Source organism: Pygoscelis adeliae, unplaced genomic scaffold (assembly GCF_000699105.1).
Source record: "Pygoscelis adeliae isolate BGI_AS28 unplaced genomic scaffold, ASM69910v1 Scaffold40, whole genome shotgun sequence".
NCBI lineage: Eukaryota > Metazoa > Chordata > Aves > Sphenisciformes > Spheniscidae > Pygoscelis > Pygoscelis adeliae.
Genome location: NW_008823953.1, coordinates 2,531,083 through 2,555,306, shown reverse-complemented (window position 1 = coordinate 2,555,306; position 24,224 = coordinate 2,531,083). Strand labels below are relative to the sequence as shown.

The following is a 24,224-nucleotide window of genomic DNA, read 5'->3' as shown; positions in this document are numbered from 1 at the left end:
TAGAGGTTTTAAATACAGGTTTCCATTAAAAGCATTACAAAGACGACTTCTCTCATTTTGAAGACAAAGAAAAAATCCACTTCTACTAAAAAAAAAAAAAAAAAGGAAAAAAATTTAAAAATCACCCCTTTGCAAGTAACTTTAATGAGGAAAGGTGCAGGGAAGGGAGGGAGAGAGGACTTGGAGAACTAGCAAGTGTTCAAAAGGGTGGATGCCCTTCATCTTGGTCATTTTGCAATGGCACCTTCTTCTCACACAGTCAGGTCAGAGAGCCAGAGTCCTCACGTGGAGGATTTCACCACCTGCTCGTAAGGGGGAGGTGGTGTGTTGCAGTAGGAAGGTGGGGGTGGGTAAACCGGGTTTCCTTGTGGGGAATTGGGCTGGACGTGGAAAGCCATAGCCATGGGATTCATCACAGGTCCACCTGGATCTGTGTAATACGGCACTCCAGGTTGTTGTGAACCTGAAAGAAAAAAAAAAAGGAGAGAAAAGGTATCAACAACAGCAGAAGCATCAGGCAGCGGTTGTGCTCTTCCAGGGCTTCTGCTCTGTACACTCAGACAGGTTTTCTCAAAGTGTTCATCAGAGCAAGGACAAGGAGCCACATTTCTCCCATTCCAGAGAAAACCCAGACTTGCAGGACGACATTCACTTCTTGAGATTTCACCAGGAGGTTTCAATTTCACATGCAATGGAGATCATTTAGTGAAACAAAGGGCACCACTGCCCCAAGCGACTACGATTTGAAAGGGAAAACAGCGAGCCCTGCTCAGTTCCCCAGACAGAAAAGCTGCCGTGCCTGCGGAAAGGAGAGGCGTGGGATCTCAGATGGACAAAGGGGTTTCCACTGCAGCCCTCACTCAGGTGTCAAGTCTTACGAGAGGACTTCACAGGTTATTTTGTAGTGTACTGGATCTGTTTGTATGCCAGAGTGCATCTCAAATAGATAATTTCCCTTCAAGGCACAATACGGCTAAGGAGTAAACATGTACGAAGCAAAAACCCAAGTTGAAGCCAAGTATGGCTGGCTAACACAATGGGACAAGATTGCTTTGCACAGATTAAATTTAGGAAGTGATGTTGGAGCCTGCAGGGACAAGGAAAGGAAACGTACGATCAAACGCAAAATTCCTTAGCCGTGACACATGGGGCGTAACAGAGACCGCTGCCATGAGGAATAGCAAAGGTGGCGTGTAACCCTCCTCAGATATCACAGTGGGTGGTGGAAGAAGACTTAATGCAATTCCAGCAATTAAAGTCACAGATTGTCTCTATCTACCTCAAAATGTATATTAGTTTTCTTCTCTTTCTCTCTGTCTATGTAAATAAAGCTGGACTGAAAAAAAAAAAAAAAATCACAGCTGAGCAACAGGTTTTCTTCTTTTGGTGCTAGTCTGTTTTCCCTATAATGACACAGCCTCTAATGGATTTTCCACTCAATCATTTCTTTCCGTGACTTAGTGTCACTAGGACTCAGTATTGCCACAGAAGGAATACAAGCTTCTTGAAGCTTTAAGCACCCTTTAGTACTTCAAGCATTCAGGAAGGAGCTAAATACCGAACCCAAAAATGTGTCCTTAACAATATTAAATCAGATGGGTCGAGCCATAAGGCATGGGGATGCAAACTGTCCCAGAGCCTGGGGTGTCTGCCTAGGGAGCTTTGTTTGGACACTTGGGAGGCAAAGAGGACGGAAAGCAGATTGGGAATGCAGCTATTTCCTTCTTAACACAATAATTTTTTAACACACCACCACAATAATTCTTCCTGTCTGAGCAAAGAGGGCTGCTCCGCAGTCTCTCTTCCTTTGCCGCGGCGACGAGAAGCCCTTGTTCTGCTTCCATGTATAGCATTCAGCACGTGGCTGCGGGAGAGCCAGGCTGGGAACAGGAGCCGAGTCCTACCTCTCCAAAGTTTGGGCTAATACCCTCTTTCTGTAGCCTTTTTCTTAAGCATTTTTGGTTTAAAGTTAAATCCTGCCCAGCTCTGCATTTCTGCAGTTTCCATCCGCAGGGGGAAATGGGAGAGGTTGAGGTAGCTCACTGCATCTTGCTCCTTAGGAAAATAACTGTTTTCATTAAAACTTCCGTGTATTATTATTGAATTGGGTGGGGGGCAAGTGTGGACACCAATCTTCTGAGATACTTTTTCAGTTCATTAAACCCAGCAGAAAACAACATCTGAATATCAACTTCCTTGTGGGATCAGCTCGGTGAGTATTTAAGTGCCTACAAAGGGACCAGACCTTTTCTAGCACCTGAACTGCCAGTTTGGGGCTATGTAGGCCAGACCTAAAGAGAAAGACACCACCAGGTCTGCAAACTGCTGTTTGTAGGTGAGGTGTTCAATCCATTTTCCTAGTCAGGCCCACAGAAAAAGCACTCCCACCTCCAGGCTGCTGCTGGGATGGCAGAAGATGCTGCCGTTACCACTGCAGGGAAGGAGGCAGATGGGCAAGGAGCCCCGTTTCAGGGGCTCCACCTCAACCAAATCTGGAAGAGGAGCTAGAGGAAAATGCGAACTTGGTTGACTAGTAATTCCCATTGCTTTTGCTGTTGAATATTCCTAGAATAGTAGAAAAAGTAGGAAAAAAATTTTGGTGGGGTTAGCTCAGAGCCCAAAGCTTTAAGAAACAGTAATAACAGTCTGGAAGCAGGTGGCATAAGCAGGTCACCAAAGGGCTTGTGCTTGTTTTATATTTGCCCACAATTTGTGTTCCATGAAAAACTAAAACCATGCTCTAAAATTAAATCCGGTATTCGCCAATCCAGCCAAAGATGCTCCCTGTTCACATAATCTTGAGATTATTTTTCAGGCTTAAAAATACGGCTTATTTAGTTTGGCTCCCTCCCCACCACTGAAAAACAAATACTCTCTGTGGAAATGCTTGTTCAGTCAAGCAGAAAAAAAGATGCAGAATGGAAGCCCTAAGAAAACCCCTTAGGATTTAAAAAAAAAAAAAAAAAGGGTGAATAAAATGTTAGTTTGTGTCTGTAACATCTTTTTATCCATTTAGACCTATGAGAGAGAGAGGGGAGAAACGCACGTCTATGGGTACATGCTTAAGGATGCAAGAAAAAGCATTTCCAAAGTCTGCACGAGGCGCGCAGGTGTGCAATAGTAGGTATGACAGGGGAGGGAGCCTGAATGCTGCATCTCTGCACAACACTCGTAGTCACAGCTAGCTAGATGGGGGTTTAGGACACTTTTCTAAGGAGGCTGTCTTGATGCAGCCACAGCATCGCACAGAGACATAATGGTTCAGAAGACCATTTTTGATAGAGAGGTTTGAGGCACCAAATTTTCAGAGAGGTCCCCCTTCTCATTACAAAATATTCAGCTGTATTTCCACTTCCAAGGCAGTATGAAACAAGAACAAACTGCCAATTCCAAAAAAAAGTTGTCAGAAAAGGTAATTCTCCTCTGGCTTTAGCTCTCTCTAATACAACATGCAATAAAATGACAGCCCGGGAGGAAAAGTGTCCGTGTACCAAGTGTGCCTGCGTACGTGTGTGTGTGTGCTTTCGCTGGCACAAATTAGCACTGGCTCATGCAATCTGGAGAGCGGTTAAAAACGTCTCAGTTTGGCCTTGCTGAGGCAGGGAGGAGGCAAGCACCTGAGTGTGCGCTCAGATATAATCTCAGCACTGCAGAAGGTCTTCCAACTGGAGGCAGCTGGATTCAAAATGCTCCCATAGGCACAAACATCTTCTACTTACAGGCGAATCTTATTTTGCAGGATTCTCCCAACTGGGACTATCTAACAGCCAGAGGGGAAGAAATAACAAACTTAGGAAGCAGTATTGCCAGAGGAGCCATCACTAGGTAGATCCTCCGGATGCTCACAGCCATTAGTGACCAGAGAGAGAGAGCAATCAGTCTAACAAGGGGAGAAGGACCACTTTGCTGCAGAAAAACTGTAGCACAGAGCATGGAAGGCAAATCAAAAAGGGAAGACTTGCAAGATAGGCAGACCGTGGAAGAAAAATGTTAGGCTTTCCTTCACCTCCGCCAGATGTTGTCAATTGTATTTAAAACTCTCTCTTCCTGTCACTGTTCATTTTGGATACCTATCATTTTGTCTTACGCTGCAAAGTGAGAACTTCCATGCATGGACACACAGATGTAAAAATATTAGGAACTACAACAGAAGAGAACTGAAAGTCCTGTCATCCTGGGTTTCAAAAACGCTTCTGTACACTGCAGCTGAATTATGCTGTTTGAAAGGCAGATGACTTCACTCATCACAGGAGGTGGCTGTGCAGTGCAGTGCACTCCCTTGTCCAAATCCCACAGTTTCCAAAAACCGAACAAAACCCCCAAACCCACCCTTTTTAAATGCCTTGACAAATGTAAGAAATTAGTGAAATTTGTTTAATTAGCAGTCTCTGACCTGATGCAGTGTTGACTGGTTGTCTGGTGTAAGACACGTTAAAAGTAGGTTCTTCTACTAGTGGAGGAGGGTACATTCGTCTTCGGATAAAGAAACCAGCTCCGCAACAGAACAAAACTCCCATCATCAAAAGGAACCTAGGCAAAGAGAAGAGGGAAGTCAAAAGCCACCTGCATTCAGGCAGCTCTCAGACTCAGACTGTTCGCTGAGAGAAACAAGAGTATCACCTACCAATCATCAGCCTACGACTTTTATCGGGGTTTCTTAAATATGTTGTCTCTTGAGAGCAGGTCTATGTCATTTCAGGTAGCACTCATGGGGCACTTATGGATGTATTATGGACATCTTTAGCGATTAGTACTGTTGTCTGACGTTTTCTGGCATGTAAAATACAAATCTGAAACTAAAATGCCCTTGAACTTTTGGAACGTTCAGGTTCATACCTGACCTTTGCCACCGGGATGCTGAACTGAAATTCTGGGTTGGTACAGTTTCAAACTGCCTATCTTGGACACAAGCCTCATGCTTACAGCATCGAGGCTGGCCAGGAGGTTTGTGGGGGACAAAGAGGAATACTATCCTGCAGTTGCCCTTAAAAGAAGATTCTTAGATGTTCTTAGATTACTCAACACTGTAATTCCGTCTCCCATGGGAAATATGGTAGATGGCATTTAAGCTCAAGCCAGAAGACTGAAGCGTTCAGCACTGAAGTTGACAAGGTTTGCTTTGTGCTTCCTAGACAGGATACACACGCTCAAGGAAAAGAACATCATTTTGCTTCAGTTCTTCTCCTCTCAGCTCCTTTTCCCGACCTGACTAAACTGTCCTCATCATTCCCTTGCCCTGGTGCTGTGGAAACAGGCACATGCAGCAAGGGCACGTCAGAAGATTTTGTTCTTCAGACAGTGGCTTTCACTGTGTTTCCTTGATTAGTTATCAGACATGCTAGTGACTGATGCAAGCTCCCGTAAACCCAAATGGTTCTTCTGCCTGTAATTGCCATCTCATTTCAGGGGCCTTTACTGGAAGACAATGACAACTCTGCTCTTTTGGAAGGGATGGAAGTTGGCCAGAGGCCACCAAAGCTGGCCAGAGGCAAGCCTACACACCATGCTTATCTCCTCTGGAGCATTCCCAGATGCCCGAGAGGAAGAGTGTGACACTGCATGGCAGCGAGAGGTATTTCATGCACAGGGTCTTGTTTCTACGGTAGAAACGAGAGCAGAAAGAGGTCCTGTTTCCCTGAGCCAAGATTAATACATTCCCTTTTGGCAGCGTTCCTGCAAGGGATTTGTTCTGAACAGAAAAACAGAGATTTACAACGTCACCCCAGGGATTGAGATGCAGAGCTCCTCAGTTATATCAGTAAGGATTGCACACTGAAATCCCACAGTCAGCTTCGGGAAATCTCTGTATTATAGTACATATCAGGCTTCTGTTTTTCAGTGTTTATTTGTTTCAATTTTGAAGGCTTTTCTTTTAAAGCAGTCTTCAAATTCTACATAAAAATGCCTGAAATCAGGTTTTCTAGAAGAGCTTTTGCTTTCTCTCTACTGTAATGAGAAGGTTTTATTCAGGTGCTTTCTTCAATTCCTCTCCAAACCGAATTTACCTTGTTTTTTCATTATGCATATAACAGTGATTAGTTTAAGCTTTATCCAGATTACTGAGCTGCGGGCTTCACAAGCTCAAATCTTTCTGCCTTCTTTTCCCTTGCTGTCATCTCCAGTGAAATCCTCATAGTCATAAATGTACTTCTCTTCCTTTTTAATTGAAGCCTCAATTCGGCTGGCAAGAATGTCTTAAACCCCGCCTAAATGCACAATCCTCCTTATACAATCCTCTTTTAAAACTGAGTGCCCAACAAAAACGGACAAACGCTGCTGCTTGGTAGTAGCTGGGACAGGCATAAGGAGTTCAGCAATTTTGGATAAAAGTGGGACCGCTGCCTGATCCCACCCAGCAGGATGCAGAAGCAGGAAAGGTCAACCTGGCACGAGTAATCTGCTTTTCCAGTGTTTTCTCACTACATCGGGAGAATTTTATAAGCAAAAAACCAAAGTCCTTGCACTTATATGTACACATATACACTACTGCATACTTGTACCTACTTTACTTTAAAATACTAGGGCTGGCGATACCCTGATTTAAGTCCTACAAACAAGACAAGAACAGGAGAAACATAAAATTCCCAAATGCCCTGACCTACCAAAAATACCATAGTCGCTGGATAGAGAGAGCTCTTACACAGCATCTTGAACCACAGCAATCCTCATAGGAGCGACATCTGCAGAGAAATAAAGAGAAAAGGGCGTTAGGGGAGTGATTGTCACTCAGATTAAAACGGCAACCCCAACTCTGATGCTGTTCGCACCCCTGCCTGCGTGGTTATTTACGACATCGCCATGAGCCTGGGAGGCAAAGCCTCCTGGAAGTGTTCAAGGTCAGGCTGGACGGGGCTTTGAGCAACCTGATCTAGTGGAAGATGTCCCTGGCCACGGCAGCGGGGTTGGACTAGATGATCTTTGAAGGACCTTTCCAACCCAAACCATTCTGTGGGTCTATAAATAAGAACAGACTACCCTTGGCTGGATAAAGTTGTCAATCACATGTACACATCCACGGCGCAACTCTATCACTATTCAGGAACTTGTTGCATGTTATTGAAACTACCTTCCTATATACTTCTTTTAAAGCCACCTCAAAAAGACTGAACGTAGTGTTTAAGTCTATATAAAAGGACACGTTATAAAGAAAAGCAGTATTACTGTATTTTCTTTCACAGTAAATGAACACTGCAGACCTCAAACATGAGCCATTTGGGGTTTTATTCACTGCACCAAACAAGAACTGCAAGGTCAAAACTGCCAGATCACTCATTCTTTGCAAATCGGCAGCTTCCAAACAGAGAAACCACCGAGTGCAGAGAAAACTTCAAGCGTACCATTATTTGCAAATTGAATGGCATTTTTTTGATTCTCAGAAGTTGCACTGGACTGCAACTACCAACAACTCCCATTATTTAAGTAGGCTTTCCTCTACCCCCCCCCCATTTAAAATTAATATTTCATATGGAATAGAACTGTTTTAAAGGTATTACAGCACCAACCACTGTAAGCACAAGGTACCACTTCACTAAAAGCTAGCACGTACATTAACAGCTAGCTCTGAACAATTTCTATGGTAACTGCCATTTTCCACACCAATGAAACATATTTAGTAGGAAAAAGGACAGAGGTAACACAGAAACTATGGTATGTGACAGACTCGGATGAAAACATTCAGATTAGCATATCCACATGCCAAAAGAAAAGAGAAGGTTACCACAACTGGATCAATCTTTTTAAGGGTGTTCACACCTGTATGCTCAATGCACAGATTTAATTAAGCATCTGGTTTTGGAAAATTTGCCCAACTGCATGACTGTGCTCCCATATTTGTATGTAAAGCTAAAAGAAAAATCAATTGGGTAATTGTACAGACAATTACACACTTACATGCTCAATTAACAAGCCTTCACTCACAAAATACGTCAAGTCACATAGGCTTCAGCCTCTAATTGGGGCCAGAGGAGGATGGTCTATGGATACATAATCAGTTGTTTTGCAAGTGAAAACAGTTACACGCTCTTCTGATGACAAGTAGGGAGGATTTATTTAAGCAAGCCGGAGGATCTGACATGATCAGCATGGCAAAGTCCGTTAATATACTCAGGCACCTGGTCTGAGACTCAAGCAGAGTAAGTTGCTCATGCCAAAAGACTAAACACCCACTTTGCCATCCCTGAACCTGAAAGCATCCCAATCTCCAACCTTTCTTCTTCAAAGCTTGCCAGGACCCTAACAACTGCTCCTACTCAAAGCTACCACATCTCACAAAACTACTAACAAAACTTAGCAAGTCAGCATTAGCTTCAGCCCCATTGGGACCAAGAAATTAAGCATCCCTCCATGCTCCCCAAGTGGATCAACCCAACAAGAGCTTTCAAGACATACATTAAATGCATGGACAGGATCAGACCCCTTACGAAATGGGGTGGCAGCCGCTGCCTTGTGTTAAAATGGTGGCCATGGTACCCCTTTTGCTCTTTAACACACTCGTGGTTGGAGCGCCTCATCCATGTTGATGGGCACTTGCTCCTTTCGCTGATGCGGCACAGCAAGGACTTTTTAAGGCTTGTCGGGCCAGAAAAGCAGAGCCAGGGCCAGGAAACACAGCCCGTAAATCTAGAAGGAAGGAGGTGGAAGTGGCAAATGAACGTCGATCCCTTCCTTTGCGGGCAACCTGTGCTAGCAAATAAAAAAGCTTCCCACCCATTCCCGCTGCTTCATGCTTTAGAAGAAAGAGCCACACTCACGAGTTCCCAACATCACTGGGGGACTGCCCTCTTGTAGCCTTTCTTGAGGCAAGTAAGGCCAAATTGTAGAAGGATTTTAGAGATGTGAGCAGTCTTTATCTCTGCCTCCACACGCTGGCTCTGTCAGCCCAGACACCTGCACCTGACCACAAGCAGGACGGGGAGCGGATGCGCCAGGCAGGCCTCTGGCCCCAAAGCCATTTTCCAGATCAAGCCCCAAGAGCTGAACTTGTATTAAAAGTTAAACTAAAACAGAGAGCCCAGGGAGGCTGCCCGTACGCCTCCCTCATGCCCACATTTGCCTCACTTCTTTTGCATCTGTTTTCTCCAGAGCCAGAAGAGATGGGAAAAGGCTATTTTAAAATATATAATTACGGTCATTCAAACCACCAAAATTAAAACAGCATCTGTAAGGCGAGCACAGTACCTGAATTTACTTTTTATTTTTAATCTCCAAATTGTCTAGCCTACAAGTCAGCACCATTTTTTAAGCCTCAGTGGCTTAGCTTTTCTTCCTGCAAAAGAGGACTAAAGTACCCCCTGGAAGACAGTAAAGCTCAACTGCTGAATGTTTATGAAGCTCCTGAGACCACTGAATGGCAAACAAACAGGCCATCAAAGAGAAGTTTCGTCTCCTACACGGATGATTGCACTTTCATATGGCTGAAAATGATGATGCAAAGGCTGGAGGAGTCTCTCACTACGGCTGTGTTTAGAGAAACTCCATTTTACAACAGCCAGTAAGCTTTCCAAGGCAACTCATCCAAAGCTAAGCACTGCATTTGCTGGGTGGATCTGTGAAGCTAAATCAGTATCATGAATTGGAGGGAAATCCCTTTGAGATCTGACGCTAGTAACCCTTTCACTTTTTACCCATAAAACCAAATGAGCGCTTGATTTTGCCTGCCTGCAAGTATGGACACAGGTACCCGTATATAGGAGTCTGGAATCAAGGATGATACCATGATAACAACCTGCTGTTTGTATTCCCCAGCAGCGCCAAAGACGACTGGAAGAACAAACAGCCCATTTGCTGATACTGCCATCAGGGTACCACAGAAGCTCTGTTGATCTCTTGTTCTTGATTCAATGTGCTACAAAAAACCAACACAACTTCTGCCAACATCGATCCCAATTACAAGAAAATTAACTTACTTACAAAAGCCGTATTTATTAGCAGGCAAAAGGCAACAATAAAATCAGCTTATTAATGGAGAAACATAAAAGCTTAAGTATAATCAGTCTTTGATGTACTATCTCTTATTGCCTGACAGCAAATCCCAGCAGAATTAAGACCCTGGTTCAGAAAAAACAATTAAGCACCCTACGTATATGTAATCTATGTATTGAATTGATATGCATATCCTTTAAATTACACTTCTGCTTTGGCTCTGCTTAATGGCGAAGGACTGGTTGTGCCCAATGCCAGTTGAAGAAGAACGAGCCTTACTATCGATCTGAACTGGACTGAGCCCATCTCCTACAGAAGACATTTCTAAAGCCGATTTCCCTCTTTCACACATCAATGATGATCCCGAGAACTGTATTTCCCTAGGGCAATGCTTGTTTCATAGATCAAAATTTAACCTATTATGTAGGATAAGACATGATCCATTAGTTACTCTGCTAATCTGCAACTTCACCAAGCATACAGTCTCTCTTTTGAAAACTGTCTGCAATGTGATTTATGATTTAGAAGGTACATCTTTTCATTCATAATTCAGTAGAGTGAACTGAATGCATCTGCATGTCCAAAGACTTGCACTGCTAGCACACCAAGGAACTGCTGTGTCAGAGATCGGTTACGCTGCACCTCAGATCACAGTGACAAGCTTTTTGTCTGGGTTCGCACTTAAATCACGATGCTGAACTTCTTTCCTTAATGGAAAAGGCAAAGCACATAGTTTCACATAAGGGTATACGGTATGACCCAAACCCCACAAACAAACCCCGTACTATGTGTTCTGTGGATAATAACTGCTCAATGAAATGCTCCAGAAGCTCTTTTCCATTTATACCTGTATCTACACAGCTGAACAAGTCCCTTCTTAGCAGAGCTGCCGCAGGAAAGAACTGCATCTAAAAATAATTCCCTGATTGGCACTCGCTGAAAACTGGAGAAATTAAAGAGGTAAAGCAAGGATTACAGTCTTCAGCAGACTGTATAGCCACAGTGGTCTGACAGCATTCCCTGTCCTCACCCAACATGGGTATTCCCCATCAACACCATCCCTTTGAAATGCAGGCTGTAGTGTTCTTAGGTTTCCTCTCTAGACTGTTTGCATCATAGAATCATAGAATCATTAAGGTTGGAAGAGACCTCCAAGATCATTAAGTCCAACCGTCAACCCAACACCACCATGCCCACTAAACCATGTCCCTAAGCGCATGTATCATGCCAAAACCTGATTTAACATGGAAGATGTTTGATTAGCAATGTCTTTTGGAAAAGTAAAGCAAAACATAAAAAGTTAATCCACATGTAGTGGCAGAAACCCTACTGCAGACACAGGGACAGAGGATGGGAGGGTGAAAGAAAACCACAAAACCCCCACAACAACCAGATACAGTAAACTGCATGATTTCTAACCAGTGTCCTGTAGACAAGCACGACTTTAATTCCAAAAAAGGCTGCATGCCAGCGAGAGGTTAAATGATTACTGCATGCATGTAAAGTCTATGAAGCAAACTGGGATTCACTGGAATACAAGAAGCACTGGCAGTTTTTTAAAGGGGGGGGGGGGACACACACGACACACGGGACGGGACGACAAAAGGGAGCCAGGAAGTTCAGTAAAGGAGGGTGTAGCAACAGACCAAAACTAAGAACAGAAGAGAAAGGTTTGGGGGGATTGGCTAGTAGCATCAGATGAAGCTAAGGAAGTCCCAGCTATAGTCCTAATACTGGCAACAGGCAAAAGACCAGGAGAACCACAAGTGCTCACAAGAACTGGAAGGGATGGACCACTGAAGACTGGGTCACCTCCAGGCAGACTCAATGCTGAGCCCTCAAAGCCAGAAGGCTCAGGTCTGCTACCATTGAACAGATGAAGGCAGACGGCTGAAGTGTGCATATGTATTTACTTGTTCTAGGACAAAAAAGTTTAAAAAAAAAAAAAAAAAGAAAAAGAAGAAAGATTTAATCTGCTTGGAACTCAGCTGCCAGGATACAGTGATGCTGAACAGAGAAAAAAAAAAATCAAACGAGCCATGAATAAAAAGAAAAACAAAGCAGGCGACCACCACAAAGTGACTGGCAGAAACGATTCTGATGAAGCTCAGTCTTGGCTGTGCTATGAACGTAGAGTAGTGCCACCGAGTTCAACAGGACTGCACTGCCACAAGACTCAGAATTAGACCTGAAGGATGAGGAATGAGGAAGAGGATCAACAGAAGGTGTACCAAGTAACTGAAAGCGAGGGAGTTATTTTTCTACCAAGTTTATTTCACCATTGATTAATTCATTTCAGGCCATTCTGTATGCACATTTCCATCTTTCAATAAAAAAAGCAGTTTTCGAAGCAAAGTCATTGCTTGTACTGCTATGTAAGGAAAGACCCAGGTTATTGACTGCATACATGGGGAAGACCACCAGACAAGTGGAGGAGCTTAACACTACAAGCATGGTGGAGAGGTTATTCCAAGGAATCCATTTTGCTACAGCAGCCCACGGAACATGGAAATCAAAACAGAGTCCAACTCTGCACTCAGGAGCCCCACCTAAGTAACTATTTCTGAGTCCCAAAGTGGTTTAATCTCTCTCCAGAAAGATACTGAAACACAAAGGCCACATCCCTCCACTGGCATTCACTTAAATGCTTGAGGAGCAGTAACACAGGCAAGGTCTTTGGCTAGTGGAGCAGAGTGATAGGCAACATCTGCCTTCCAGCCTTGGTCTTCGAGCTGGTTGTGTCTCCTTGGCACGCCTGTGTACACGGCCTAATTTTCAGCAGGGACACAACTCCACCACAGTCACCTGCAGTCACAGGTTCTCAGCACCGACAAGCATTTCTCTTCTTTTCTTATACATAGCAGAGGTGATCCCTCAGCGCATGCAATAACAGTGCCTTGTAAAATGTAGGTCTAATTTTGGCAAATATATAACTGTATATATAACAAATATAACTGCTTCATAGATGAACGCAGCCATGACCTCAGTGGTACATCTGTATTTGAGAGTAAAACACTGCCGCTGGTACCCAGGAGAGCACTAGGGATATAGTTACCCAGGTACTTGATAAATCACTCAGCCCTTAACTACATAAGAAAACGTAAGGCGAAAAGGAGGGAAGGGGCTGTCAGGTCATTTTTTTCTACAGAGTAGAAACAAGAGAGACAGAAACAATATTTGCTCAGATTCAATTCCTGTCTGCTTTGACACAACTAAAATCTCCTACAATGAGACAAGATACTTGGCTCCTGCCCTTCACACAGACATGAAAAACAAGAGCAGGCAACAGCTGAAAAAGGGATTATTTCTCAACTATTATTTAGGTGAAGAGCCTATAAACACCATCTCTGTGCAAGAACTCAGCAGAATATGGTAAATCCTCCTCCACTTCTGATGGGATGAGATGTATTTGCTCAGCTGCTCCTATCAAACCGACCCTTCTGCTACCCAACGGCTTGCCATAACCCCAGCCCTCTCTTCTCAGACCCCAAGAGGAAAGCCGCCCTACAGAGGGACTCTCCTTGTCTGTAAAGGCAGCAAGTCTCACCACATGGCTTTCTGGCCAGAAATTTTCTCTGCTCCTCCTCTGGCAGAACCTAGCACGAATTGCTGTGGTTTGGGCTTTGCCCAGTGGCAGTATACGGTACCTTAAATAGCCATTTTTCAACATAGGCTGCAGGCCTTTCTTTTGCAGAACAAAGCAGAGAAACAGCACAGCTTAAGGCTCTGGCAAAAGTAAGCCACAGATAACCTGTATGATGAGTTTTAATTTTCTGGAGGTGGAATTGTAAATTTCTTATACAAACAGGAATGAGGACTTCTAGTCAATCGTCAGGCCCTTTATTAAACACACGATTAGCTCTTCATATCTCAAACTGCTCCCAGTGGGCAAGCAGTCCTACTGCATCCGCTCGCTGCTTTGGGAGACTATAAGCAATCTGCTGGCAGGGGGCGACGGGTGTCCGTGAATTTGCTATCTGCCTGAATTTAACATGCATAGCATTTAATGCATAGCAAATCTTTTTTCGTCACCAAGCCAGTGCAGGATCATACACAGAGAAGGACATAGGTACTAATGGCCAACAGTTAGGTGCCACCAAGTCTTTCAAAATTTTAATTCAGGGTCTCCCTATCCAGAAAGGGTTAGAAGCTTCAAGATGACTTCGGGGTCAAGTGCTCCTTGATGCTGTCCACTGGAGCTCAAACCAGGTACAAGCCTTCGTGTCCCACTGACAGGAAGCCAGAAGAAAGTGCTTGTCAGCCTCACATTAGGGTTCTTGCCTGGGACACGGAAGAGTTAATGCTCCGATGAATATTTCAAGTCAAACAGCCCCAACAGGAAAAACTCATGATAAGCCACAACTGTGGTTATTGCATCTTCTGGAAATGAGAGCGGGGTGGGGCTGGGTTCCCTTCTCCACCTCAGCCAGAGCAGAGTCTGGTTTCAGAGGAATACTCCACCGGAAGACAGAGACTGCCCCCTTTCCTCCTTCCCCTCCTTTCTCAGAATAGGCTGCCTACGCCTGGTCAGCCTCCAACTCCAAAATCGTTCAGAGCTTCAAATCTCAAATTAGGTCAGCCACCTGCTTGGTTGCCTGTGAAAGCTGAGATATTAAATCCCTCTCCCCTCCTCAGGACTCACTCCTAGCAAGTTGAGTTCGTTGTTAATTTGATAACCTAATTCTCCCCAGGTTGTGCATCGGACAACCGATCCATTGAAGCAAATTCAAGTGCTTGGCAAGGCATCTAGTGGCTGGGTGATTACAGCAATCAGGACTACAACCTCAACAGATCCATCAATGTCAAGGGAATCTAGTCCCTTATTTGAAGCAAAGAATATACCACCTTAAGGGCACAGACTATTGAAGCTAGCTGTGATGTGTTGTACATCACAACTTTGTTTAAGGCCACGGAGGACTGAGCAATAGTGGTGGCTTTTTGTTGCCTTTTTACACAGATTGTCTGATAATTACTGCTGTCTTCCTTCACAATACAAACTGCACGCTTACGTTCTTGTGTTGAACTACATATGCAAAGAGGCCCTCCCTGTGGCTGCTCACCGCTAAATTGGTGGCCCTGGCCTCAGTCCAGGTCTCCCTTTCTGTACAGTGCCAGCCATTCAAGGTGCCTGGGAGCGTGCAAAACTACTACGCTGCCTTCTCTCTCCCTCCTCCATGCTGGCTTCAAATCAAATGGAAGAATAAATCAACAGCGAGATTACTGCCCTAAGCACACACCTGCTGACACTTCACGCGGCTGTAATTGCAATGGGAAAGCTGAAGGTATCATCAGGAAAGCCAACTTAATTAAAAGCAGTAAACATAACAGGATGTGGAGCACAGAAAGTAGCTCCCATCATGCAACATGCCCTGTGTCTAGACTGGGGGGGTTTCCCAGCCTCTTGTACACACATTGATGGAAGAAGTGCTCTCTAAGCTATCTGAATAACAGTGAGAGGAAAAAAAAAAAATCACTTTTTTATTGTTTTCATCTGGAACATTTTGTAGGTTCTTGGTAATGCACAATATTATTATAGGCTGACCACCAAACACATAAGGGCTTACATTCAAAACCCAGATGAATACGACTGTGTGATAAATACAATAAAATTTAATCTGAAAAGGAAGAGAAGTGTGTGGAAATGTACAAGAAATTTATTTCAAAAACCGTGAAAAACCACAAACAATACAATCAGCATTCTCCTCCAAAATAAGAGAAAGAATCGACTGTTCCCATGTAGGGCAGGAACATGTTTTAAACATGAAGAATATTAGCAAACATTGCTTTTTTAGGTTTACATTCATGTTCTTATACTAGTTCTAAATGAAAAATTAAACAGATTTAATCAACATAAAATAAATGTGTACACGTGCAGCTGCCTGCTGTATGCAGTAAACTACTTTCTGCGGCAGAAACATATTAGCCTAAAAATACAGCACTTCCGTCTGCACATGCTTTTAACATTAATTCAGGTCCTGCTTCAGATAACAAGAATTAGAAGAGGTTACAAGATGGCACTCCCCTATGTTTCTTCTGTTCTTCACATATTTGCCAGCAACAATGGTAACATTTTCTTCCAGAGAAAGTTTCCATGTTTCTTTCTGGAGGTCTTTTACCTCGTAGCACAACAGTGACCAGTCAAAATATATTTATATAGGGAACCCATGGCTGAGCTCCAATGGAAAAAGTCATTCAGGAGGTGGAAGCAGGTACAAGCTACCAAGGAGGAGTTTAGAAGTCATCACGTACACAAGTAGCTGTGATGTTAAGAAAGCCAAACCTCACCTACAACTGATACTTGCAAGGGACACCAAGTGCAGCAAGAAGAGTTTCCACCGCTGCACTGGCAGTGGATGGTATCTGTGGACAAGCCAGAGAGCAGCAGATGTCATTTACCTCAACTTCAGCAAGGCTTTCCACACTGTCTTGCACAATATTCTTGTACCCAGGTTCAGACATTACGGTCTGGTCAGGCGGACAAACCTGGTTAGATGGTGGGGTTCAGAGGACAGTGGTCAATGGGTCACACTCTCCCTTAGAGAGAGTATGACGTAATCGCTGGTAGTACAGAGGTCTGGACCTGTCCTGCTGACAAGCGTGTTGCTGAAATTGGTGATAGAGTACTCTCACCAAGTTTGGAGGTGGCACCAAACAGGGGATCAGTCAATGAGCTCAAGGGCAGGGATGCCACTCAAAAATCTAGACTGGTTGGTGGAATGGCCTGACAGGAACCTCATGAAATTGAACAAAACCAAATGCAAAGTCTTGCCTGTGGGAAGGATGAACATCTTGCTGGCTGTGGAGCAGCTCTGCTGAAAAGGCCCTAGCGGTCATGGCAGACAGCAAGCTGAACATGAGCCAGCAGTGTGCCGTGAAAGCAATAAAGGCCAACAGGCACCCTGGACTGTGTCAACAGAAGCCTAGCCAGTGGATCAAGGGAAGTAACTACCACCTTTCACTGAGCACTTGTTGGACCGCATCTAAAATATCACATTTGGTTTTGGCATCCCCTGTAAAAAGAATGAAATTGATAAACTGGAGTGAGCTCAGCAAAGGGCCACCAAGATGGTCAGGGGCTGAGGCACTTGGCCTATGAGGAGAGGTTGAGGGACTTGGGCTTGTTCAGCCTAGGGAAGAAATGGCTTCAGAGGGACCCCAAAAGCAGCCTACCAGTACCCAGGAGAAGGTTACTAAGAAGATGGAGCCAGATCTTCCCAGTGGTGCTGGGTGGGAGGACAACAGACTATGGATGTAAACTGAAACAAAAAGAGGTTCTGACTTGGTATGTGGAAAAATTTATCCACCATGAGGACAGCCAGGTAGCAGAGCACGTTGCCTGGAGAGGTTGTGCCAACTTCTTCCTTGGAGTTTTCCCAAGACCTAACTGATTAAAGCCCTGAGCAACCCGGTCTGACCTCATGGCTGACCCTGCTCTGAGCAGGAGGTTGGACTGGAGGTCTCCTGAGAACCCTTCCCACATGAGTTACTCTGATTCTCTAATCAGAGTTACTCTCTTTTCCTCACTACTTCTCTTAGAATATCACATTAATAAAAAAAAAAATAAAAATCAATACACAATAATCCAACAGGATGAGCTGAAATAATGTTAACTCAATACTGGATAGCATCAAAACTCTTTTCTCCCTCTAAGTCAGCCAACCCCCTTCCTGTGGGTGACTACTTCACTGACCCAGTGACATCAGCCACGGTATTTCTGCTGCTGTGGACACATGCTTACCACTCATACTCAAAAACATTTGTGCTGCTTTATAAACATGCCATGGAGCCTGGAAAGAAGAGGATTAGAAACATGCAGGTTCTAGCATCTGGAATTTATCACCTCATTAAAAGCTCTGATGTGATGGTAGCTAACAACAGGAGGAAAAATAAACAGAAAAGACCTATGGGATTGGTCAGTCATACTGGGGAACATACTTCACCCTGCAGTAAGGGGGACATTCACAGTCATTCTAATCGAACTACTCCTCATCAGCAAAATGTAAGGCAGCCTTCCCTCTACTGCTCATTCCCAATTCAGAAGTGGAAAAAACAACTGGAGTATCTTAAGTGCTGCTGGCATCTGCATACAGAGGAGGTGGTTTCGCAATCTAATGCATTCACTATGTCATTATTCATATTATTGCCAAGAAGAGAAGCATCTTGACCGTCTCTTCCGCCAACCACAAGCATCTCAGGTACATCTAGAATAAGACTGAGCTGGCTTATTTAAGGGAGAGTAGGATGAGGATCCTTGTAGAGGATCAGAGTCAAGTCTGTTGAAACAGCTTTAATTCTGAATTGCTTTCTGTGCATCCACACAAGGAGATGTATGGTCTAATTCTTTAAGCAAAGTCAGGGATAACTTGGCTTCCTGCTTTTCCAAAGGATAAGAATTAGACTCCAATGACTAATTCCTTTCTCCACTTTATATTTGTTCACTTATTTTTCCAGGCCACATAAACAAACATTTCGCTGAAGCGGGAGAAAAGTATCTAACTGACAGTATCTCGTGGCTCAGGCAACTAGGACACGGAGAAATGGTTTGGTTAGTGAAGTAAGTTAAGAGCAGTCTTTGAAATTCTCTGTATCAACAGTAGAAGACCAATGTATGTCTCCCAAATTCCTGGGAAGCTTTCCATGATGGCTTCTGGTCTGAAATAAGCTATATCTTAAGCTAACAGATTCACACAGCAGAGGTAGAAAAGTTTGGAAAAAGATCAATTCCTCAGTCTAGCCTTAACAAATGGAATTATATTTGTAAGAAACATGCTTGAAATAAACTAAAGCTTACTGCTGATCTATGAAGGCCAGAACAATTATGTCCACTGGAAGAATAATTTTGAAAAGGTATTAACTACTTGGACAGAGAGATGTATCATTAGTGTTGTAATAGAGACCTCCAACCTTTGCCCTAGCTGTTAATACAGAAAGCATAACCAACAAGTTTTAAGAAAGCTTTGAGCAACATCTCTAACAGCTTTTTCTTTTTTAAATAATTACACTGGAAGACAGATTGAATCAAAAACTAAAAAAACTTAAGCTCCAAAAAAAGAACAGTCGTATCACTGCAAGTTTTACCCCCCAATCTACCTGAATTTCCAGTACACTTAATTTGGCATACTGATTTCTTACCCCATGTTCCTCTGGCTTAGCAGACACAGTCTTATCTCTGTCTTTGGATGGCTTAAGTTGAGCCTTTACAGGAAAGATTAACTCAGCTATCTTGCCTTTAGACTTCCAATAAAAGCAAAGAACCATTTTATGTGACAGTCCACCTTGGACTTCTATTACTCTGGGCAATTGAAAGAGAAGCAGGCACCTTTGAGGAGGACGTGCCTACCCAGAAGAGAGAAAAAGCATATGGACATGCCAGTCCAGGGATGCTTTGGTCCAAGCATGCCACGCTAGATCTGTGAATAGACACATGACTTGGTATTTCTGAGCTGACAAGCCAACCTTTTCATTATAATACAAAGTGTTTCCAAGACAGACATGACATACTGTCAGCATGGGACTGAAATCATTAAAAAGGATTGCACTGCTGGGTTTCGTAAGTCTCCAAAGATAGTCTCAAGACCAAAGGACAGACTACATATGTTAACTGGATAGAAAAAACTTCTGACAGAAAACCAGTGATAGAGAGGAATGGAAGCTATTGTGAACTCATTTGACTAAATATATCTGCTTCTTATGGACTGTTGCTTCAGAAATTGTAAGATAAAATAAAACCCGTTTCACTACAGCACATCCCAGATCTAGATTTGCACAGAGGAGACACTCTCAGGATGAAGTTACATATTATGCCTTTAGATGATTTAACATCTAACCATATGCAAATGGAGAAGATCCTATTCATGCCTCCTCGCCCACAATATGCAGAGTACTCCCTTCCTCCCATTTCACCAGTGTTTGCCAAAAATGTACCAAGCTGATTCAACACAGACTTGAATGTGCTAAAATGAACAACTTTCTGTGGGATTAACAAATTGGATTACCTCAGTGAAGGGTCAAACAAGTGCCAAAGCAATGGGACTTTACCCTAAGACGCTGAGATTGGTTTTGTGCCTCTCCTCCACCATACAGGTGCAAAAATACAGCACAGGTAGGAAGCAGCTGGGGATCCTAGACAACAGAAACTGAAACTGCAGAAGTAACAAAGTAGGAAACCCCAGGCACCGCAGACATCAATGACCTTCCTATCACTCTGATGCATGCCCCCTATGCACTTTGATGCATGTGCTCCTACGCACTCAAATACCTTCTCCCCACTCCCTTCCACATTTCTTCACTTGTCACACGTTATCTATCCTCTGAGCTTTACCATCCCCAAATCCTTATTGTCTTTCCTTAGTGTTTCTTCTTCCCCACTTAAACTCATAATCACAATAACAACAACAGCACTAAGGTGACACTCATCACCATCGCAACAATCACTGAGCACACACATCCCACCCCTTTCCCCTTCCTTTTTCCGTTTACTTACACCATCCCTGAGACTGGCAATCGCAACATGTTTATGCAATGACTCAGATAACAGGGTGCTGCAGTAACTACCACAAACACACATGACTACTAGTAACAGTCTTCTGATTGACCTGACATAGTCAATACACAACAGTTTTCCCTCCACATTAAAAGATCTCCCAAACCAGCCAACAACCCACCACCACCACAGCCCCTCTCACAACTTCTTTCCTTCCAATGTTCAGAGCTGTGTGCAATTCCAATTAACCTCTTTGATGGACTGGAAAATAAACACACTGCTTTCCTACAAGATACTCCATTTCAGCACACAGAGAAAACAGTAAACTAGTTACCAGAAGGAAACCAATTAGAAAGCAAGCCTGCATGCATCAGATCTATTGCAGATAGCGAGCCTCCCCTTTGTACCCCTTGCTTTTGCAGGACTCGGTATGTATTTACCTGTGGCACGAAGAGTCTGAGCTAGCACCCAATATCCAAGTAGCTACCCCTTTGTAGTACCAAGGGAGACAAACATTGGCTGTGAAAGCATGTGGGCAGTAACGTAAGCAGAACACCGAGGTGATGATGATTAATGCACTCCTGAATGTCAAGGTACAGTGGGATTTTCATAATTTCATAACATCCCAGCTTCTTTCCCACATTGCAGCAAAACAAAATAAAATGTAGGTGGAGCCAAAGTCCTGCTGTTATTAGCATGCAAAGAAAATTAACTTATTTAAATTCACCCATCTGTTCTGGCCAACCATTGTGTGCAATTCCAATTAACCTGTTTGACGGACTGGAAAATAAACACACCGCTTTTCTACAAGATACTCCATTTCAGCACACAAAGAAAACAGTAAACTAGTTACCAAAAGGAAACCAATTAGAAAGCAACCCTGCGTGCAGGTTTTAAGTAATTCTCAACATTTCAGTCACCTGAAAAAAAGGCAGTGAGTTCTAGGCACAAACACTTCCTAAGCAGTTAATATTCAGGATCACAGATGATTAAACCATACAGTGTTTCATTCTTTCAATGAGCTTTGTTTCTCCCCTGGCTTCCTGGCTGCTTTTTGCCTCTAGCATTTCTCTCCTGTTTCTGGGAGATGAAGTGGAGGTGGAGAAGAAAAGGGAGAAAAGTTCTTGGGTGGCATAAGGATTACAGTAATTTCCAATCCCTCAGCAAGGAAGAGCTTGCTCAAGGAGCAGATAACCTAATACTGCTACCTACTCCTCCACCTCACTTTAGTTTTTTTTTTTTAAACTTATGTTTACAGGTGTTTGCAATTACAGTTATACAACCCAGGGGCAAAGTTTAGTACATTTATCTCCTGTCTGCCCCCAAATCCACATGGAAGATACCTCCCACCCACACATTTCCTCTGCCTTTTTGTTGTTGCTGTGGGCAATTTAAAACAGAAAACTGCAATTCAGAGAAATCCTCGATCATGCACCTACCATTGACATTTGGTTCACACCTAAGCCTGATGTGAATGTAGATACCACTCATCAAAAGGACAGTTATGCCACGGTTAACAAATCATCCCAACTCCCTAAATTAAACAACAGTATTAGCACAGGGACAAACTCACTTTCAAAGCATTCTTGGTATTCTGCCTGATTACCTGCCCTTGTTCAAAACAAAGGGAGAACTGTCCTCGCATGGCTCTACTTACATTTCCTTTCAGTGTTCTGAAATAAGAGCTGTTTAAGATCTTGCATTTTGTTTTTAATTGGAAAGGTCGCCTGGATTGGGTGGCAAAATGAGTCTGTACATTTTTTTTTAATAAGGAGAAAGGGAAAGAAATGGGACACGGGGAAGGAGGGAAAGGAAAGTTTATTGCATCTTCATTTTTAAATTAGAAAAAGTCTCAGAGAAGTTATGGAAAAAGTATAATTAGTGAAAGAACGACACTCTAAGAGCCTACCGCATCTAATTCTCTCTTGAGCACTAGAAAACGCAAAAAGGAAAGCTATGACTACTTACATATAATATGTAGGATATAATCCTTCAAAGTACCAGCAATGTTTTTTGGCCTCCGTACACTACAAAGAAAGAAAAATATGGTATTAATATTTACATAGGACAATGTACAATTATAAACACAAGCATAGAGTATATATGAATACTGTGACTTTGAGCAATTCGGAGAGGTTTATATTGCCAAAGATTTCCCAATCCCGATACACACAGCAACTGGGAAGTCAGTTCATGTGAGTGGCAGCGTGCCCTGCCAGGGTTCATATCCCTCACGCAGGGCTTTGTCTGTGGGGCCCCATAGCTTCCCACGATTCATGAGCAAAGTCAGTACACTCGGTGCAGGCACAGGATCCAGCTGCATGTGTTCCCTGGCAGAACTGCTGTCTTAAAAGACCACAGAGGACTTAAGAGCCCGTTCGCGGTTATAGTCACTTAAGAGACCTCCAAGGCATAACCAGTTTGATGACACTATGCGTATGGCTACACAGTAAATTCAATAATTGCAGGGAATTATTCATCTTTCTGGAAGTCTCTGGCGTGCGGAGCCAGGCTTGGAAAGGAGCAGAACAGAGAACCCATCCATCCTATCTCCTCTTCCTACAGCTTGGAAATATCTCAAGTGTTCATTAAAGTACCGGGGAAAGGAAACTGCTTTCTGCAGCCCAGGGGTATTGTTCTCTTTTGCAGATTGCCAGCGTATCCTCGTTAAAGGATGGCAACAGGCATTTTCTCAGCGTGTGTGTGCAGGCAACGTGGGAAGCACACATCATTATGGGCACTGCCAGAATACAGACGGCAGCTCAGAACAATAGTGGCGCTTAAAAAAGAAAACCAGATGTCAAGCCCAAACTATATACAACGCACAAAATATTTCTGCATATCCCGCTGACATCACTAGCACAAAATGCCGTCTTCATTGCAGATGTAGCTCCAGGAGCTCCACCGCAAGCTGCGTTATCCGATCACACACAGCCAGGGCGTTGTGGGACACCCTCTGCAGAGCGGCGAGCGGGTTCTTGCTGGGGTTTTAGCAACAATTCCCTCTGCTGCTCACACTTGACACCCGCTGTCGGAGAGCGCTCAGCACACCGGCGGTGCTTGAATCATCCTTCATGTTCACTTGGCAGCTCACCTTTAAATAATAGCTCATATAAGTTTATTAGTCTCCCCGAATCACAGAATACTAAATGAATCCAGTTAGACAAAGTGTTTTTAGATCCCCAACTCTCACTCCTCATGAATAAGAAAGGCTGCAAGCTCTTTAATGAGCATCTGATGAGCTAAATCACAGGCAGATCAATTACAGCCCATGAAGACAAACTGCTATGGATTGAATTGTTAAGAGTGGTACAGGAGGTGGGGGGAGGAGGAAGAGGAGAAGACGCTTTTGATGAGTGTGATCAGGCCTTTCCACTAATACAACAGGCTCACACCAGTCTTCAAGATGCAGAAGCTTTAGCTTCTGTTGAAAGGACTGGAGCCTCTTCCTTGGGACAAACACAGCAGAAGCCTCGTTCCCCTCTCAAATCAATGCCAGGGTCTAAGCAGTACGTGCAGGAGGGCTCTGTAGCTGCTGCTGGAGCAAGTGGTGTTCAAAGATCCATCTCCATGTTTGCCCTATTCCCCCCCACCACCGCCACCTTCACAATTTCTAACTCCTTAAACCTTCCTTCCGAATATTTTCATCAGCTGGCTGTTTCCTCTTACTCTAATTTTAGAAATATGCCAAGTTTCTCTCCGTAACACCCTGCAAAGATATATGCATTGTAAACCCAGCAGGTCTGCAGCCGAGTCAGCGAAAAATACTTTGGCTCTTCACCTTTGAAGGCTGCAGATCAGCAGGCCCTGGCTAAAATCT

At 43.7% G+C, this 24,224-nt stretch overlaps 1 protein-coding gene across 1 annotated transcript; it reads right to left on the bottom strand.

Moving 5' to 3' along the window:
* VOPP1 (vesicular, overexpressed in cancer, prosurvival protein 1) lies at window positions 1-23,480 on the bottom strand. Its single transcript, XM_009321651.1, has 5 exons — window positions 23,421-23,480; window positions 22,373-22,431; window positions 6,603-6,680; window positions 4,394-4,530; window positions 1-463 (listed from the first exon to the last, which is right to left on the bottom strand). The coding sequence occupies exons 1-5, from the start codon at window positions 23,478-23,480 to the stop codon at window positions 282-284; spliced, it is 516 nt and encodes a 171-aa protein (XP_009319926.1). The 3' UTR covers window positions 1-281.
* Window positions 23,481-24,224: the final 744 nt, after the last annotated feature.